The sequence below is a fragment of the Oncorhynchus keta genome, chromosome 9, assembly GCF_023373465.1.
Source record: "Oncorhynchus keta strain PuntledgeMale-10-30-2019 chromosome 9, Oket_V2, whole genome shotgun sequence".
Classification (NCBI taxonomy): Eukaryota; Metazoa; Chordata; class Actinopteri; order Salmoniformes; family Salmonidae; genus Oncorhynchus; species Oncorhynchus keta.
In genome coordinates, this window is record NC_068429.1 from 26,606,957 (window position 1) to 26,627,671 (window position 20,715).

The 20,715-nt window shown below is 42.6% G+C and overlaps 1 protein-coding gene across 3 annotated transcripts; it reads right to left on the reverse strand.

Moving 5' to 3' along the window:
• Positions 1-105: 105 nt before the first annotated feature.
• LOC118379007 (uncharacterized) lies at positions 106-18,821 on the reverse strand. Of its 3 annotated transcripts, none has more exons than XM_035766014.2 (10): positions 18,440-18,821; positions 17,719-17,800; positions 16,883-16,943; positions 13,283-13,591; positions 8,465-10,406; positions 8,267-8,323; positions 7,848-8,052; positions 5,202-5,335; positions 5,014-5,085; positions 106-3,687 (listed from the first exon to the last, which is right to left on the reverse strand). In XM_035766014.2, exons 2-10 carry the CDS (start codon positions 17,779-17,781, stop codon positions 3,417-3,419), a joined length of 3,114 nt encoding a protein of 1,037 aa, XP_035621907.1. In that variant the 5' UTR covers positions 17,782-17,800; positions 18,440-18,821; the 3' UTR covers positions 106-3,416. The 3 variants fall into 3 exon arrangements, with proteins under 3 accessions (XP_035621907.1, XP_035621905.1, XP_035621906.1); XM_035766012.2 differs by having other exon boundaries at positions 17,407-17,800; XM_035766013.2 differs by having other exon boundaries at positions 7,848-8,049; positions 17,407-17,800; positions 18,440-18,820.
• Between the last annotated feature and the right edge of the window lie 1,894 nt (positions 18,822-20,715).

The following is a 20,715-nucleotide window of genomic DNA, read 5'->3' on the forward strand; positions in this document are numbered from 1 at the left end:
TTAAAATGATTGACAATACTAATCTTTAGTGTTGGTCTGTGAGATGCATGTCTACGGTAAGTGCCCATCACTTAACATAGGATGAAATAAGGAACTTTAAAAAAATTAAAAAGCAATATAAAGTTTTATTTTCAGACATGGGGGTTCCCAAAATGTGTCACGTTTTCCACTACACACCAGTGTAAACTAAATAATCCTGTTATTGTCAAATTAAAAGAAAAAAGATTTCACATCACTCACGTCACATTTTTCTACCATTCCATGTCTGGCCTCAAGAGCAGAGGTCAGAGTGAGGAAGAGAAGGGGCACTAGAACACTTCACAGGGTCTGGCTCTTTGGGAGTAAATATGTGCAGACTTTTGCCACACTAGCAAATAGGTCCAGGGCAGTGGAGGAGTATATAAACAAAGATTGCAATCTGCATGAAGGCTCTCTTAGAAAGTATCTATACACTTACAAAAAAATACAAGAGAAAATGACATAAAAAAAAAACCTCCAGATTTTTTTTTTATAATGGCAGAACACTGTATAAGTTATGGACAAGTTTGAACAGTGGAATACTTGGGTGTTAAATGCAAACCCCATTAAATCAGTCAGGTAATGACACTTGAAAAATTGTTCTGAACAATTCATGAAAGGATTATGTCAATGTGTGCTGATGCTGAGCTGAATGCTTCCACTTGATTCCAAACAAAGACCTGATATGTAATGATGATTGACCCCAGATAGACAAAGTATTCACTTCAAATGAGTGTTCCACAATAAATGGTCATGATTTAAAAATAATGCATGATGAGAATTATGGTAATGAATTGAACACTACAACTATTTCATTGCTGGTTCCTAGATAAGGATTTTGTTAAAGCAGAAACTTATCTCCACAGTCATTATTCAATGTAAAAATGAGATTGCAATAAGGACAGGCTGTTTGGTATGACAATGCTAGAAGTTTAGAAACAGATCGGGCAACCAAGCTAGGTCTTCCAATCTAAGGCATCAGAGTTTTTAATGGACCTATTTACAGGCCTGATTTAACTTTTACATGCAAGATTGCTGCACACTCAAAGAGAAGATGGGTAAATGCTGTTGTAAGACAGACCAGTTAGTGGATCCATATTTTGCTCCACATCATGTGGCATGGACTGATGTGGATTTTATGGATTTTATTTTAAAATTTTAAAAGTTTTTAAATAACAAAACAAAAAAATCCATTCTGAACTTTAACATCTATAATATACATTTTTGCAATATAATATACTAGGTAGGTGGTTTAGCAGCAATAGGAATTAGGACAATATCTACAGGCACGCAGCCCACACTCACTTATCCAAGCACAGGATCACTCAGTGCACATTACTTGTAATCCTCAAACACATTCTTATCCATTGGAAAATGGTTAGAGCCAGGAGTTTTTCCTGACCATGTGACCACCTGAAAGATTCTGTGGGAAGATCTCAATTGAAAATGCCTCACATTGTCCACTTCTTAAAACCCATTGGAGGTCAGAGGGAAGGGACCTCTGGCTCTCTCATCCAATGGGTTTTGAAAAGGAGAGAGGACACAAGGAGTATGCAATTGAGATAACTAGGGCCCAGAGTTTTTCCAGGACACATGTTCAGGAAAAATCCTGTCCCTAGAAATGTTCAGCAGCTATTAGAAGATGAGGCCATATCACAGCCAGACAATTGAATAACCCTAACCTGTGACCATCCAGCATTAGAATACTGGGAGACAGACATGGTCAATGGTGTCAAGAGTCCCTATGCAGAGGAGTTTGAAGTCTGACAGTTTAAACAAAAAAGGGGCTGCCTACAAAAAAATCTAAACAAAGATGTTGCATATTTCATATGTCCAAAGAAAAATGATGCACCAAAAAGGAAAATCAATCCACAGAAAGAAACTGCAAAAAGAAAAAATCCAGTTTGTGATCAAAGATTAGGTCCATTTCTACCAAATGACCATTTCCATAGGTACTGAGTCCTTTACAGTGAGCCAAGGGACTTGAGGCCTTTCAACCCAAAATGGCCCCGTAGTACGACTGTGTAGCTAGGTCAGGGAAAGGCAAACTTTTGGTCTTCAGGGCCACATCAGGATTTTGAAATTCAATGGAGGGCCGCACAGATTTTTTGGGGGACGGACGGGTTTGTTAAAATCAATTTGCGGTCCAGAAAAAAAAATATAGGCCCATTATAATTTCTACATACCATCTAGATTTAAATGACCAAGAGTGGCCTTGAGTATTTTATCTAACCCAAAATAATCATTTTTACTTTAAACTTGTATTTCTCAAACATCCCATGGGCTCATAGTTTGTCCAGTCCTGATCTAGGTCCTCAAGACTGAAGTAGAGATAATATACCATCTATAGGAAAATGAAATTTTCACACATGTATCAAATTGTGTTCGCACATCAGATGATGTACATCAAGTGAAAAAGACTGTTAATCATGGACTTTTCCTTTTCTTTACAAATACTGTAAAATACATGTATTGTTTCACTAGGATTCAGGATGGGAACTCATCATCTAGATCCCAGTCGGGTTATCAGGGAGATGTACTGAACTGATGCCCCCACATGTAGCATCTTTCCCAACAATGCATGAAGAGGTAGAGAGACATGGGGCACCAATCCAGTTGGTCAGTTACCTCCATTCCTAAGGCCAGGCTAGCAGTGAGGCTGTCATCAGGGGAGTAAAGCTGCACATATACCGTTGACTCTGTCAGAAACGGTTGTGTCCTCACAAGGTCCCGTTCAAAACAACAATTTAATGAATGAGTTGATGAGAAATCTGAATGAGGTAAGAGGGAAAGTGCTCAGGTATGAGTTGTCAAACTTGTCTTCCATGTGTTCACATGCGAAAGTTCCATGTGTGTGTACGAACGCACACATCCAAGTATGAGCATCCACAATTCTGTTATCACAGGTTCAATTATAGTTCCTAAGAAGTAAGTAGTAGTAGTAGTAGTAGTAATTGTTCAACCACTATTCATTATATATCATAAAAATCCTCTCTTTGCTGGATTGAGTTTAAATTTCCATAAAAGGCACACATTAAGTCAATTTTTTCTAGCACTTCAAAGTCTGCCAGTTCTGAAACAAATCATCTGAATAGGCATTTCAGGGGCCCCGAAGTAGAAAAACCTAACACGATCATAGAAATCTCTTAACATGATCTAATTATTAAAATCCAGTTTCATAAGCCCAATCAATTTACAAAACAAGCTGTCCAAAAACTGAGAATGATGAACCATATGCAATGCATGTGTGTAGCATGTCACAAATGATAACTTGTTCACTCTATAATATGCTACTTTGACCTGATGGGCTTGGGTCAAAAGTAGAGCACTATGATGAATAGGGTACCATTTGTTAGAGTTTGTATTTGGATGTGAAATAGGGGGTATTGTGGGACTGCTCAGTCCTCCAGGCCTTGGCGGGTGAAGAAGTCTTCCAGCTCGCTCAGCCTCTCGATGAGCATGACATCCAGGTCGGCATCGTCAGGCCTCCCCCGCCGACCACGCCCCCTGGGGCCCTTTATGCGCAGGGGAGCCATGTTGGCCCGGACTTTGCGTTTGCGCGGCAATGTGAAGTCGGGGAAGTCCAGTACACGCTTCCTCTTCTGGTGGCCAATGCAGACCAGAGATCCGTTCTTCTCCTTGGGCTCCTCGAAGATGGTCTCCAGGCTCCTGGTATGGGAAAACAATATGATCAACCATATACTAAACAATATGATCAACCATATACTAAACAATATGATCAACCATATACTAAACAATATGATCAACCATATACTAAACAATATGATCAACCATATACTAAACAATATGATCAACCATATACTAGTGCTGAGTGAATAGTGCTTTTTTGAGGTCGGTTCAGTTTCGATTATTAAAAAAATAAATTACTGTTTTCGATTCCTGTTATTTAAAATAAAATACAAAAATTAAATGCATTATGTGTGTCGAATGCTTCAACACAGAATAAAACAATTAATAAAAGTCCCATGATGGTAGTGACTGCCCATTACTGCTCATCACTTAAATCAGAATATATTGACATGACTTTTTTTTTTTTTTTCAGTTTGTTTGAGTTATTATTTCATTATAAGTCATCTCTATAGAGCTGCTGTCTATGCTGTCTGACAAAATCTAAAAAAATAAAAATAAACTATTTTAGAAGTTCTTCAAAGTAAATAAGGCATTCTGGTATGACTGCTGAATACCAACTATCAATCACTAAGATCATGTATTTTCAGGTAGAGACCTCGCAACTCCTCCCCTCATGATGACACATTTTTCTGTCTCTTTTACATAACATGCGTAAAAGCTACACAGACCGAACAAGTAGGCGCATAATGGATTATGGTCATTGTAGTTAATTACCATGTTTTCTGCGCTAAACTACAAGCTCACAAAAAAAAAGACCGAAATGGAATTCAAATAACAACCAACATTAGTCAATAAGTTGTTTAAAAAATGTCAATAACAGAAATGTCAGTTAACTGCTGAGCAATACCATACACTAAACAAAATGATAAACCATATGATGAACAATATTAAAGCAGAAATTACACTGAGATTAAGATTTTTCACGTTAAAATGTATACCAAACAAAAACCATTGAAATCAAAGTTTAATAATCTACTATATTTAACTATGTACAAGAACTACTTTTAACAATTTCCCCAGAAAATGTTATGAAAACACATGTACAAGAAGAACTGTGCAGATACAAAGTTTACAGTTAATGTTTTTTTATTTACTCTATAAATTTTTCAAAGTAGTCATTGTGCATAGAGGTGTATGGTTTGTTAAACTTTTAAATCAATGGTTTTTGTTTGGCATACATTTAAAGTGAAAAATCTGAGCCTCAGCGTAATTCTGTTAACTTGGAATTGCCTATGCCTATTTTAATAGCCTATTGACCAACAACAAGCGGTTTCAATATACTGTCAATTGTCATGTTCTCCAACTTGAGGTACAGTTTGAATAATAAATATGATGATGGCTGACCTGTTGGGAGTGGGTGATTTGTAATTCTTGTTGGTGTAAATCTCCTCCAAGCTGAACTCCTTCTTCTTCAGCCTGATGGGATGTACGCAAAAAAAACATGTAAAACACAGTTGGCACTGTGTGATCACATGAGCCGTGGTATTTCAATAATCCCATTGTTTTGTTAGTTACTGAGTTTTTAAACTTACCTCTTTGGTTTGGGCAGGCCCATGGGAGTGAGGTTGTTGTCTGGTTTGGGAACAGTCTTCCGAATGCGGATCTGGGATACCCTCTTGGAGCGCTGGCATGGCTGGGTTCCCACACTCGCATCATACAGACCACCCTACAGAACAAAATAAAGAAAAAGTGAGCAAGATCACAGAACCAGAAATTAATTGAATTTTAATAATATAGCAAAGAAGTCACAAGGAAGAGGTACAACTAGCTGGATTGCAAGAGTTTGTGTTCAGACAATGGAAGAGGTGCTTCCTTGAAAAATCAATAATGCTCACAGGGAATAAAATACAAAAGTCACTCTGTGGATCAAATGAGCAACCTCAGTCAACACCAAAATGGTGTTCCCACTGTCACACAACATTCATCAGCCCCCTTAGGTCCAGGACTAGACTGCAGAGACTGCAACTAAGAATTAGATAAATTGCTCAAATCTGGGTGGAACGTTTGTTGTGCATGATCCCTATAAATTGTAAGGATTGTACAGAATCAGAGCCACAGTTTTGGTAACTGCCAAAATAAAGGAAACACTTGAGTAAATGGATGCAAAGTATATTGAAAGCAGGTGCTTCCACACAAGTGTGGTTCCTGAGTTAACAAATTCTGTGCGGGCCATTATTTTGGCCCCCATAGGTTGACAATGCCCCCATCCACAGGGCACGAGTGGTCATTGAATGGTTTGATGAGAATGAAAACGATGATAACCATATGCCATGGCTGTCTCAGTCAGCAGATTTCAACTCAAATTAACACTTAAGGGAGATTCTGGAGTGGCACCTGAGACTGTTTTACACCACCATCAACAAAACACCAAATTCTGGAAATTCTTGTGAAAGAATGGTGTCTAGGGATGTGCATCTCTTCTTTCATATGCATCTAGATACATGGGCTCCAATAGCAAACATTTTCATTTGGAAAAATTGTGTGATTTGGTTTGATTAGGGGAATGAATTTATGTGATTTGGATCAATTTGATACAATTACATGCATTTTTTTGCATAAACACATTCATTTTCCATTTATATCTGCTGTTGATGGGAGCTCAGGAGCTGGGCCTCTGAGCTGGGCCTCTGAGCTGGATCTGTCTGAGCTTTGGATTTCTTCTCTAAGCTGAGTGGCCCTCAGTGTGTGTGTGTTCCTCAATGTCAATAGTGTGTGTGTGTAGGTACCTGAGCTGAACCATAGGGCATGCCTTATACCGCCACAGATATCATTAAAAACTGCAAACATTTCTCCCCACCTTATGACAAAATGTGTAGAACTGCAGGAAATTGGCTGTAAAACAGCTAATTTTCCTATCCGCCCCATGGCAAAATGAGTAGAATTACAGCAAACTTGCTTTAAAACTTAAAACGTAAATGTTTTTTTCTAGGGCTGCACGATTTGGACAAAATATATAATTGCGATTTTTGGGCCAGATATTGCAATTTCTATTATGAATTGCAACACATGGGTGAAAACTTGGTAATTCCATCAGACATGGTTAAAACAACTGTCTGGGTAGAGAACATCACTTCTAACATGAGATGTGGATTAACACACTGTGCTAACTGAACACAAAACCAAATTAAACTCTTCTTTCACAACATTGTTATATGCTACATATGATAAAAGATGGGATTATAATGCCTACATATAAACAAGCCAAAATATATTATTGATTAATTCATTAATAACATTATGAGTTCCTATTTCCCAATACGAGTTCTTAATTAAGTTAATTATTTATTCAAGCAGCCATGGGCTGCAGATGGAATATGAAGCTTATGATTGTGTAATTATGTATAAATAGGCTGAAACATTATTATAAGTCAAAGTGCCTTTAAAAAATTGTAACACGTAGCCTACTGATTGCAAGGTGCAGTCTGTGTCCAAAACATTGGCGTCTGGTCCAGTCATTCAATGTGACATGTTTCAACTCCTCCCTTCATTTTGTTATACAGTGTTGGGATGGTGATTTGGGAGAAATATGTATACTTCTTATCCAGCTTGTTTATCATCTTCTTGAAGCCATCTTCGCTGACTGTGTAAATAGGAACCATGTCTTTGGCTCTGATAGCCTCGGACTTCTATACGGGATGTTTTTTTGTAGGGTGTTACACTTGAAAACGCATCATCAACCAATGCGTGTTTCACGTAGGCGGCTGGTTGTGGCTGAGGGGCTTTGCTGCTGTAGGGTGCTTTTTTTAAACTATTCAATCATCATGAAGTAGTGGATGGTTATTCTTCAAATTATTAAATCAATTGTCGAGACAACTCAGACAGTTTTTGAGGTTTGCCTGTACCGAAATACTGCCATAGCACTGAAGATGCGCCCTTCTTGGCACCAAATTGACATTCTTGTTAGCACTAGCAGCACCGGACACACTGAGGTAAAGCCACAGTTGCTAAACCTCATACTGTACTGTCTTTGGTGAAGCCCTTTCTCTCCTCACCAGCATCTAAATGTACACTCTAACCAGGGATGCTTGTGGTTGGCCAGCATGTGCATGCCATGCAGAGTGTGAGAGACACCCGCGAGCAAATGCGGCCCCTCGTGAGTGTGGCCCCCACACCAATCACACCCGTTTAGTCAATCAAAGTCCATTCTAAGACAAAGTTACTGTACATGCCAGGCTCACCTCTCTGGTTGGGCTGCGGCCATGCAGACCAGGGTATTTGACGTTGGCACTGGCGATGGCAAAGCTGGGCACAGGCTCGGGCTGGTTATCCAGACGCATGGTCTTGGGGCTGTGGCTATGACTGGTTTTGGGGCTGGAAAGGGCCCGCTCTGGGGGGAGTCTGACCCAACGTCGCCTTGTCGGTGAGAAGGTGAGAGACGTACTGCTGGGCGGAAAACAGAATGGAGACACATAGTTTGTGATGATATTCAATAATAGGCATAGGTTGTGCATCACTTATACATGCTGTTTATCCTTTGAGATGCCACTGACAACAGCAGTAACAGATGTAATGTAGCCAGCCCATATTCGTTTGCCAATCAATTATTACATTGCATTTCATGGACATTCAATAGTGCCATGTCTAGACGTCTGCTCACCTTGCTGTGCTAGATATTCTGACAGAGGTAGCTTCTTGACTGCACGATTGAGCATAACTGCAATTACAAAGCAAGCAAACAAGAAATCAGCAGAATATCTTCAAATGTTTACTATAATAAGTAAATATTTATTCTCTCTATTAACATATTGCTTATGAAAACGGCTCGTAGCACATGAAAATGCCTATCAATACTGACCTGTGGTCATTGTCCAGGCCAGGAGGGCCTGTGTAGTCCTTGAGGGGAGGATACATGTACTTCTTCTGTGACTCTATAATCTGACACATCACCGTCTCCACCGCTGTGGCCGATAACCTCATGAGGGGCATGGGGCATTTGTGTCTGAACCAGTGGCGGAAGGAGGCGGGGGAGGATGCAGCCAGCACGGTGCTCAGACCCGCCTTGGAGAACTTGGAGAAGCCCATCTGGCTGAAGAGGGACATGGGGAACTGGCCTGTGGCATGGAAGAGGCCGTGCTGCAGGGTAGAAGAGTTTCTGTCCAGGGCCTTGCTGCTACAGCATAAGGAGGAGAAGGTCTGGGCTAGGGGCCCTAGCTGCAGGGGGGACAGAGGCAAGACTGGGCTGCCCAGAATCACCAGGGGCTGCCAGTGGTGCTGCGACGTCTCCTCCTCCAGCTCCGGGAGAGACATGGCTAGAGCACCACTCGTGCTGCGAACGCCTTTCAGGGGCCGCTTCTTACAGGAGGACCGGTCCTTATTCCAGTGGTTCTTGAGCTTGGAGTTGAAGACGCACGGGATGTTCCCCCATCTACTTTGACCACCATCCGGGGGTGAGGGGAGCTCCGGGGATGGGCTGGAAGGTACAAGCTGGCTGGCTGTGTCCGACAGCTGGAGTAGGAGGGCCTGGCCTTGGGGGTGAATGGATCTAACACCAACCATGAGAGATTTAGAAGAGCCATTTCGGGGAGAGGAGAGCTTGGAGTCTACGGAGGAGTCTAGAGAGGGGCTGGAAGAGTGGAAGTGCAGGAAGGATCGATCCGTGGCTTGTTTGCCCTTCTGAGGGTCCACGTAGCCAGACATGGGTGGGGAGGACAGAGGGGACCAGGAAGAGGGTGCAAAGACTGAACCTGATAGTGATGATGCTCCATCTGGAGACTTCAGCTGGGCGTGGGACAATGGATTGTGTTGCTGATGAGGTATTGTGAAGTTTAGAGTCTGCTTGTGTTGTTGACTCTGCTGCCTCTCCTCAGCTGCCTCCCTGCCCACACCAACCTGTGGTTGGTCCTGTATCTGAGCGGAGAAGCTACTCTTGACGGACTTAGTGGCGGTAGAGTTAAACTCATCGACCGAGTGTGCCTTCGCTTCCCTCTTGTTCCGCCTCTTCCTCTCAGGCTTCTGGTCTTTCTCTGCCTCTTTGGAGGACTGAGTGTAGGCCGGGTGGTCAGTGCGAGGTGGGCTGGTGATCGTAAGTTGGATGTTAGTTGAAGCAGGAGCTATTCTTCCTGTGTGCTCAGGCCTAGATGACCTTACAACTTCAACGGAATGTGGCGACAGAGAGAAAGCTCCTATAGGGCTCGACTGTACCCCCTCAGGAAATGCAGCCATAGTCCTACCCTTACCCGTAAGTGGACACTTATGGACCTCAGTGCTTTTGGACAGGCCTTGGGATTCAGTGGGGAAGTGTACATGAGGAGAGTGTGGATGGGTCTCTATACTCTCTCTCCTGTTCCCAGATTGTGCCTTCTGAGAAGGGGATGGAAGGGGCACTTCCTGGCTGTCACTAGACTCTGTGTCTGCCTGGGCAGAATTGACCAACCAGTTAAGAGCATCCCGCCCCTTCTCGGCTGCCAGCTCCACGTCCAGATCTTCAATGTCCGACACAGGGGAGTAGTTCCCTTGTTTGCACCCCTCAGTGACCGACTTAGAGGGAGCTTTTCCCTTGGAGGATACGGACTGGCCTGACTCTGTTCTTTTAATTTCCCCACCTAACCCCTCTTTGTGGTCACTGCTCGGGGCCGGACTGTGGCTGGGTGAAAATGTTGTCGTCATCATCCATTGACATCCAGTGACACTCCCCTCGTCCAAGTCTGCTCCTGAGGAGCCCATATTGCACAAAGGGTTAGGACTGTGTGGTAACAACTTGGTGAAGTCATCTTCTTTCAGCACTCTTGGTTCCTTTCCTGTACAACACAAGAAACATTACTTACCAATAAAATAATCTTCAATCAAGTAGTTAAACACTGGCAGCCCGTGGCCCCCATGTTTGGCGTCACTCAGAAATGTCCTTGTTTAAAATAAAGCACATTTTTTGTCCATTAAAAATACAGTGCAGACAGTCATTTACAACAAACAATTGTAGCTGGAAACAGTGATTTTTATGGAATACCTACAGAGGCCCATTATCAGCAACCATCACTCCTGTTTTTCAATGGCATGTTGTGTTAGCTAATCCAAGTTTATCATTTTAAAAGGCCAATTGATCATTAGAAACCCCATTTGCAATTATGTTAGTACAGCTGAAAACAGATTAAAGAAGCAATAAAACTGGCCTTCTTTAGACTAGTTCAGTGTCTAGAGCATCAGCATTTGTGGGTCTGACTACAGGCTCAAAAATGGCCAGAAACAAAGACCTTTCTTCTGAAATTGACAGCTTCATTAAATAGTACCCGCAAAACACACGTCTCAACATCAACAGTGAAATGTTTACTCTGCGATGCTGGCCTTCTAGGCAGAGATGCAAAGAAAAAGACATATCTCAAACTGGCCAATAAAAAGAAAAGATTAAGACGGGCAAAATAACATAGACACTGGACAGAGGAACTCTGCCTAGAAGGCCAGCATCCCAGAGTCACCTCTTCACTGTTGACATTGAGACGGGTGTTTTGCGGGTACTACTTAATGAAGGTTCCAGTTGAGGACTTGTGAGGCGTCTGTTTCTCAAACTAGACACCTAATGTACTGGTCATCTTGTTCAGTTGTGCACCAGGACCTCCCATTAATCTTTCTATTCTGGTTAGAGCCTGTTTGCGCTGTTCTGTGAAGGGAGTAGTACACAGCGTTGTACGAGATCTTCAGTTTCTTGGCGATTTCTCGCATGGAATTGCCTTCATTTCTCAGAACAAGAACAGACTGACGAGTTTCAGAAGAAAGTTATTTTTTTCTGGACATTTCGAGCCTGTAATCGAACCCACAAATGCTGATGCTTCAGATACTCAACTAGTCTAAAGGAGGCCAGTTTTAGTGCTTTTTTAAATCTGCACAACAGTTTTAAGCTGTGCTAACAATCTCAAAAGGGTTTTGATGATTTAAAATTATAAACTTGGATTACCTAACACAATGTGCCATTGGAACATAGGAGTGATGGTGGCTGATAACGGGCCTCTGTACGCCTATGTAGATATTCCATTAAAAAGCAGCCGTTTCCAGCTACAATAGTCATTAACAAAATCTACACTGCATTTCTGATCAAAATGCTGTTATTTTAAAATGGACAAAAAAAAAGTGCTTTTCTTTCCCAGTGGGTCAGAGGTTTACATACACTCAATTAGTATTTGGTAGCATTGCCTTTAAATTGTTTAACTTGGGTCAAACATTTTGGGTAGCCTTTCACAAGCTTCCCACAATAAGTTGGGTGAATTATGGCCCATTCCTTCTGACAGAGATGGTGTAACTGAGTCAGGTTTGTAGGCCTCCTTGCTCGCACATGCTTTTTCAATTCTGCTCACAAATTTTCTATATAATTGAGGTCAGTGCTTTGTGATGGCCACTCCAATACCTCGACTTTGTTGTCCTTAAGCCATTTTGTCACAACTTTGGAAGTATGCTTGGGGTCATTGTCCATTTGGAAGACCAATTTGCAACCAAACTTTAACTTCCTGACTGATGTTGCTTCAATATAACTCCAATTTTCCTCCCTCATGATGCCATCAATTTTGTGAAGTGCACCAGTCCCTCCTGCAGCAAAACACCCCCACAACATGATTCTGCCACCCCCGTGCTTCATGGTTGGGATGGTGTTCTTCGACTTGCAAGCTTCCCCCTTTTTCCTCCAAACATAATGGTCATTATGGCCAACAAATTATAATTTTGTTTCATCAGACCAGAGGACATTTCTCCAAAAAGTACTATCTTTGTCCCCATGTGCAGTTGCAAACCGTAGTCTGGCTTTTTTTAATGGCAGTTTTGGAGCTGTGGCTTCTTCGTTGCTGAGCGGCCTTTCAGGTCATGTCGATATAGGACTCGTTTTACTGTGGATATAGATACTTTTGAACCCGTTTCCTCCAGCATCTTCACAAGGTCTCTTGCTGCTGTTCTGGGATTGATTTGCACTTTTCACACCAAAGTACGTTCATCTCTAGGAGACAGAACCTGTCCTGAGCGGTATGAAGGCTGCGTGGTCCAATGGTGTTTATACTTGCGTACGATTGCTTGTACAGAAGAACGTGGTACCTTCAGGTGTTTGGAAATTGCTCCCAAGGATAAACCAGACTTGTGGAGGTCTATAATTTTCTGAGGTCCTGGCTGATTTCAGTTTGATTTTCCCATGATGTCAAGCAAAGAGGCACTGAGTTTGAAGGTTGGCCTTGAAATACATCCACAGGTACACCTCGAATTGACTCAAATTATGTCAATTAGCCTATCAGAAGCGTCTAAAGCCATGAGATCATTTATGGAATTTTCCAAGCTGTTTAAAGGCACAGTCAACTTAGTGTATATAAACTTCTGACCCAATGGAATTGTGATACAGTGAATTAATCTGTCTGTAAACAGATGTTGGAACAATTACTTGTGTCATGGACAAAGTAGATGTCCTAACCGACTTGCCAAAACTATAGTTTGTTAACAAGAAATTTGTGGAGTGGTTGAAAAACGAGTTTCAAGAACTCCAACCTAAGTGCATGTAAATTTCTGACTTCAACGGTATATAATCCACACTCAGTCTTAAAAACATGACTTTTCTCCTTTTTTAAATTACTTAATAAAATGTAGCAGGGAGGCATGCACACACATTTCAGCGTGGTGCCTTCTAATCTTTAGTGCGTCAACTTGAACTCACCCAGACCATGGAGAGGTGACAGGTCCTGTTTGGCGACAGCAGCAGTCATCCCTCTTGCCAGCTGGCCCACCTGGATCCTGAGCAGAGCCAGGCTGCTGCCATGTGTGGTGCCCTGCTCACAGAGCTGCTCCATCCTCCTCTCCACCACCTCCAGACGCTGGCACAGGGAGCCGAGGGAGCCCTTCAGCAGCCGCTTCATCTCTGCCTGGTGGGCTTCCAGGCAGCGCTTCAGGGTCCCCAGCTGCTCTCCCGTGGGGCCAGCCGGGGGAGTAGGATCAGAGGGGCACACCTGAGGAGGGGAGGTAGGCTCTGTGCACAGAACACAGTCACAGAGAGGGTGAGTTGGAACTGGGGAGGTTGATTGTCAGGTTTGGGCAGCTAAAGGAGACCTTTTCATAATTTCACCCGATCACTTCTCCTCGCGTTTCAGTCTGATCATTTAGATTGCTGCTGCCTCCTGTTAGCCTACTACTATGATAAATCAAATGGTGAGGAACAGATATAGCCCTTGGTTCTCCCCAGACCTGACTGCCCTTAACCAACACAAAAACATCCTATGGCGTTCTGCATTAGCGTCGAACAGCCCCCGTGATATGCAGCTTTTCAGGGAAGCTAGAAACCATTATACACAGGCAGTTAGAAAAGCCAAGGCTATCTTTTTTAAGCAGAAATTTGCTTCCTGCAACACAAACTCAAAAAAGTTCTGGGACACTGTAAAGTCCATGGAGAATAAGAACACCTCCTCCCAGCTGCCCACTGCACTGAAGATAGGAAACACTGTCACCACTGATAAATCCACTATAATTGAGAATTTCAATAAGGATTTTTCTACGGGTGGCCACAGCAACTTGCCCAAGCCTTCCCCATTTCTCCTTCTCCCAAATCCAGTCAACTGGTGTTCTGAAAGAGCTGCAAAATCTGGACCCCTACAAATCAGCCAGGCTAGACAATCTGGACCCTTTCTTTCTAAAATGATCTGCCAAAATTGTTTCCACCCCTATTACTAGCCTGTTCAACCTCTCTTTCATGTCATCTGAGATTCCCAAAGATTGGAAAGCAGCTACGGTCATCCCCCTCTTCAAAGGGGGGAGGACACTTGACCCAAACTGCTACAGACCTATATCTATCCTACCCTGCATTTCTAAGGTCTTTGAAAGCCAAGTCAACAAACAGATTACCGACAATTTCAAATCTCACCATACCCTCTCTGCTATGCAATCTGGTTTCAGAGCTGGTCATGGGTGCACCTCAGCCATGCTCAAGGTCCTAAACGATATCTTAACCGCCATCGATAAGAAACATTACTGTGCAGCCGTATTCATTGATCTGGCCAAGGCTTTCGACTTTGTCAATCACCACATCGGCAGAGTCGACAGCCTTGGTTTCTCAAATGATTGCCTCGCCTGGTTCACCAACTACTTCTCTGATAGAGTTCAGTGTGTCAAATCGGAGAGTCTGCTGTCCGGACCTCTGGCAGTCCCTGTAGGGGTGCCACAGGGTTCAATTCTTGGACTGACTCTCTTCTCTGTATACTTCAATGATGTCGCTCTTGCTGCTGGCGAGTCTCTGATCCACCTCTACGCAGACGACACCATTCTGTATACTTCTGGCCCTTCTTTGGACACTGTGTCAACAACCCTCCAGACAAGCTTCAATGCCATACAACAATCCTTCCGTGGCCTCCAATTGCTCTTAAATACAAGTAAAACTAAATGCATGTGCTTCAACCGATCGCTGCCTGCACCTGCCCGCCTGTCCAACATCACTACTCTGGACGGCTCTGACTTAGAATACGTGGACAACTACAAATACCTAGGTGTCTGGTTAGACTGTAAACTCTCCTTCCAGACCCACATCAAACATCTCCAATCCAAAGTTAAATCTAGAATTGGCTTCCTATTTCACAACAAAGCATCATTCACTCATGCTGCCAAACATACCCTTGTAAAACTGACCATCCTACCAATCCTCGACTTCAGCGATGTCATTTACAAAATAGCCTCCAATAGCCTACTCAACAAATTGGATGCAGTCTATCACAGTGCCATCCGTTTTGTCACCAAAGCCCCATATACTACCCACCATTGCGACCTGTACCCTCTAGTTGGCTGGCCCTCGCTACATATTCGTCGCCAGACCCACTGGTTCCAGGACATCTATAAGTCTATGCTAGGTAAAGCTCCACCTCAGCTCACTGGTCACGATAACAACACCCACCCATAGCACGCGCTCCAGCAGGTATATCTCACTAGTCATCCCCAAAGCCAACACCTCATTTGGCCGCCTTTCCTTCCAGTTCTCTGCTGCCAATGACTGGAACGAACTACAAAAATCTCTGAAACTGGAAACACTTATCTCCCTCACTAGCTTTAAGCACCAGCTGTCAGAGCAGCTCACAGATTACTGCACCTGTACATAGCCCACCTATAATTTAGCCCAAACAACTACCTCTTTCCCTACTGTATTTATTTTATTTAGCTCCTTTGCACCCCATTATTTTTATTTCTACTTTGCACATTCTTCCACTGCAAATCTACCATTCCAGTGTTTTACTTGCTATATTGTATTTAATTTGCCACCATGGCCTTTTTTTGCCTTTACCTCCCTTCTCACCTCATTTGCTCACATCGTATATAGGCTTGTTTCTACTGTATTATTGACTGTATGTTTGTATGTGTCGAACTGCTTTGCTTTATCTTGGCCAGGTCGCAATTGTAAATGAGAACTTGTTCTCAACTTGCCTACCTGGTTAAATAAAGGTGAAATAAAAAATATATTAAAAAAATAGCCAATCTAACAAGCGGTGAATGGGTAGGTAAATATAAAATGCCAAAGCGCATTATGTTTCTATATTTTTTACCACTTTTTCCTCCCAAATTTTGCGGTATCCAATTGGTAGTTACAGTCTTGTCTCATCGCTGCAACTCCCGTATGGACTCGGGAGAGGCGAAGGTCGAGGGCCCGCGTCCCCCGAAACACAACCCAACCGCACTGCTTATTGACACAATGCCCATTTAACCCGGAAGCCAGCCGCACCAACGTGTTGGAGGAAACAGCATGCACTGCGCCCAGCCCGCCACAGAAGTCGCCGCTAGTGAGCCATGGGACAAGGACATCCCTGACGGACAAACCTTCCTCTAAGCCGGACGACACTGTGCCAATTGTGCGCCGCCTCATGGGTCTCCCGGTCACAGCCGGCTGCAACAGAGCCTGGACCTGAACAAAAAATCTCGACTGGCAAAGCTAGAACTGCGATGCCGGGCCTCAGACCACTGCACCACTCGGGAGGCCCCAAGGCGCATTCTTACTGAGTGACTGCAAATTTGTCTGCCCGCTGCAAGTTAAGGACAGACAGACACACACCTTCGAGCACTACGCCTAATATGAAGCTTTTTTGGTCTTTAAACTTGTAGACTGATAAGTACATGTTGACAAAATAACTAGGCATATTACAACACTTCCGTGTTTTCTGAACATGAGTATCTTCCGATCCAATTCGGCTATCAACTGTCAATTTACAGATATGGTCACGAGTATGGCCAGGTTGGCACCCCCTTAGTTTCTATGCACAAGAAACTGATAACAACAATTGTACATTACCTAGTTGTTTTGGATGAACCCAGACATTGCCTTTGTTGCCGGGTCTTTGGGTGCCTTGGACCTGAAAATGACCACGCACAAATTTACACACAATCCAATACACAGACATTGGATACACATGCAAAAACATAAGCATACTCTAAGACAAGGTTCCCCAACCGGCGGCCCAAGTTTTATTTGGCCCTTCACGTTTTTTTGGGGGGGATTTTTATTGTTGGACATAAGACTGTAAAAACACCAGGAAATCAGCTCCAAGTGGCTTCAATTTAATAAATATGTTGCCAAGTATTCCCACGCATAATATACACACGTGATCATACACAACCGTAAACCAGGTTTGAAATGATTATGTTTTAGTCAAACATATATGTTAGGTTCAACAGATTGCGGTTAATTTGCAGTCTAAAAATGATTTGTAATTATTTTACGGCCGGCCGCCACTCACAAAAAATAATAATAACATAGTCCTACGGCTGAATCTAGTTGATGATCGCTGCACTAAGAACACCACACACATTCCCCACCTGGTCTGACACTTGTGTCTCTGTTCTTCTGAAATCGGAAGAGCCTGCAGTCCCATAGACAGGACCTCTTAAACTGGAGACTGAACCCAAAGCCCTCTGCCTGTACTCTGCCTGAGTCTGTCTCTCTCTCACACCAGAGTCCATCCCAAGACTACCATCTCTATCTCTGCTCTCTGCTGGTCTGTGAGACATAGTCATGGTCACCAGAGGTCCTCCATCCTCGACAACATTCCTCTGGTCCTTGCTAGTCTCTCTGCACCCAGTGGCCAGTTGTTCATGGTACAGATGGGAGAGAGAAGGGCATGGACCCACCGACGTGGAGCCGGGGAGCTGCTGAGCACCTCTCGGATCAGCCGAAACAGATGACAACATCATCACACATGGGCTGAAGGGCCTGCGGAGCAGAGAGTGGACAAGAGGGGTTCCTGGGTCAGATTCCGGTTCAGATAATTTTATTGCCAATACAACATGGTTGATTAACCAAGAGATGCCCAGTGATTGAATATAACACTTTCTGATAGCTGGATAATCAACTACATTTAATAAACAAATCTACATTTTAAAAATGTTTAAAATAAACATATTTCAATCTAATTATTGCATGCAACCTTGAGGCGAATACCAAATCATTTCTCTATTATTACCCAGCAGTGTGATACATTTAGTTAATCTAGCCATCATTACCTAACCCCACGCATAATCCCCGACTGCTTCAACAAGTAAACTGTCTCGCTACACGCACAAGCTAGCTTTGTGGTTTGACAGATCGAATCTACTACTAGCATGACCAAAACAGACACCAAACATAATAGCGAGTCTATTGAAGAAAAAACACTGATCAAGCGTAAATCAATCACTCACTCACTGCCTGGATTCCCAATACTCTCTACAATAACACGACTGTCTACATCTTTTATACTATAGCATAATGTAGCTAGTCACTGCGATCAAAACGTCGAAGGGCCCGTGTTACACGAGTCGCGCTTTGTTGAAGCATTTTAGACGGTAGGTTTAGAGAATTGTGATAACATACCTCGAACAGAGCTCTGCGCCCACTGTGGATATGTGGCTTTACCAAACTGCCCCAAGACGTGCCCTACAAACTCCTAGATAAAATTCCAATTTGCTGTTCCATCCAGACGTCCCGTGCTAATGATTTCTATCTCAACTGCGCTTCCGGTGGAAAGCGGCTCTTGATGGGAAGGCGAAAAGGCAGTTTAGCATTACATTTCAGAACCTAGACACTTTGTAAGCCAGTATACAGAGATGGCAAGATGTCTCTTTAAAATCTAGCTAACCGTATATTTGCAAAATAGTTCTACGCTAACTGCCAATGTTTTTTTTTGTTGCAAGAAATACAGATTTGTTTACGAACAAATAAATAAATGAATCTCGCTTGGACCGTAGCCTACTTCCTTTTTAAGGACTCAGCCATTGGCGCAGACCAGCCGGGTCGAGCACTCTTCTCCTCCCATTGGTGCATCGATGAGAAACTGCATTATGGGTTACCAAAATAATGTACAGTATAGGCCTTGTTTGCGTGACGTAATATTTACAATATATTCGTTTTAGACAAATCACATACACAAAACCAATCTTTTTTTGAATTTCCTCAGTAGTGCTGTCATATTGGGGTCCATATCAATAAGATTATAAAATAGTTTTATTTGGTCCCCAACAACAACAACAACAAAAATGTAGAACTGGCAAAGGGACAGGGTTCCGGTCTTGATGCACGGTTTCGAATACTCCTACAGTTTTGCTTCGGTACTGCACGTTAACTGACGGCCGGCCCTGAAATACAATTTCCAATGGTAATGGAGGCTCCTCAGAGGAGGAATGAAATAAAAATGGTAAAATATTGAAAAAGTTATACTTTTTAGATAAAACTACACTAAATATATGAATGTCACCAAATAACTGATTAAAACACATTGTTTTGCAATGTAGGTCTACAGTAGCCTCAACAGCACTCTGGGTACATTGATTTAAATCCAAAATCTAGGAGGCTCATGGTTCTCACCCCTTCCATAGATGTACACGGTAATTATGGCAACTTCCCGGAGGACGTCCTCCAACCTATCAGAACTCTTGCAGCATGAACTGACATGTTGTCCACTCAATCAAAGGATCAGAGAATTATTCTTGTACAGAAAGCATTAACTACAGCTAGCTAACTCTGCAGTGCATAAAATGTGGTGAGTAGTTGACTCAAAGAGAGAGAAAGAAAATAGTTGAAAAGTTTTGAACAAATACATTTCTTCAAATATTATGGCAAAGCAAGAGAGAGAGAAAGCTAGCTATATTTCCTTGTGTTTTTTTTTCACTTTCACTTACATTGCTAGCAAATGCAACTAGCCAACGTTAGTTTAGCCTACTCAAACACTCGGCTCAAACAGAGAGGGATAGTAATGTTAGCTAGCTGACTGTGGCTATCCAACACTGGAACTCTTCCAAGTCAAGGTATTCATTTATTTCCACCGGGTCCCGCCGGTGTAACTGCTAAAACTGCTTGCTGACTGTACACTGTACTGCATGATTGTGGCGGGTTTACTAATGCGTTAGTTCTATTAGCTATGTTTACTATGATGTTAGCTAATATGGTGACAACGATGTAGGCTATGTGTAGAGGTTAGCGGTTATGATATGATTGTTTGGCTTGGAAAGGTGTTTTCGCCTGGTCACAGACAGTTGATGTGTTGTGCGCTGAAGTCTACAAACAAAGGGAAAATGTGAGAGCTCAATGTAAGTGTGGAAGGCGGTATTGAATGTGTGCTGTCTGTTACCTGATTACTCAAATGTATCTCGACATGTACACAAACGTTGTAAACTTGGCTAAGGTTGTAGCAACCTCATGATGTGTATAGGGAAAATGTGAGTATCATATAGTAGCCTAAACCTATCGATGTTATATTACATATATTACATATATTATGTACATCAATGTTACAATATGCTGTAATAGAAACAAGGCGATGCTCATTAAAAAAAAAATGTCCTTCCTAATCTTAAATGGTACCGACTGCCACTGATTTCCAAACATGGCCACATATAGAAAAATCAGATTTAAAAATTCCTAATAAGAAACTTTAGGTACATATTGTATAAACACAAACTCACTTCCTTGACAACAAATATGGACAACTTTGACAAAAGGCTATCAGAATAAGTTCACAAATAAAAACATCATTATGAGTTGGAACTCCTGGAAAGAATTTGGGGAGGTATTGGGCGCAGGAGGCCGGTGGCATCTTGATTGGGAGGACGGGCTCATAGTAATGGCTGGAATGGAATAAATGGAATGGTATT

Bases quoted from the DNA above. Each gene is read 5' to 3' on its own strand.
- LOC118379007 (XM_035766012.2), bottom strand. From the start codon at position 17,781: ATGATGTTGTCATCTGTTTCGGCTGATCCGAGAGGTGCTCAGCAGCTC. The intron at 8,324-8,464 runs GTCAGTATTGAT...TTGTAATTGCAG, and splicing joins GGCCTGGACAATGACCACAG to TTATGCTCAATCGTGCAGTC. The intron at 3,688-5,013 runs GTCAGCCATCAT...TTCCCATACCAG, and splicing joins AAATCACCCACTCCCAACAG to GAGCCTGGAGACCATCTTCG.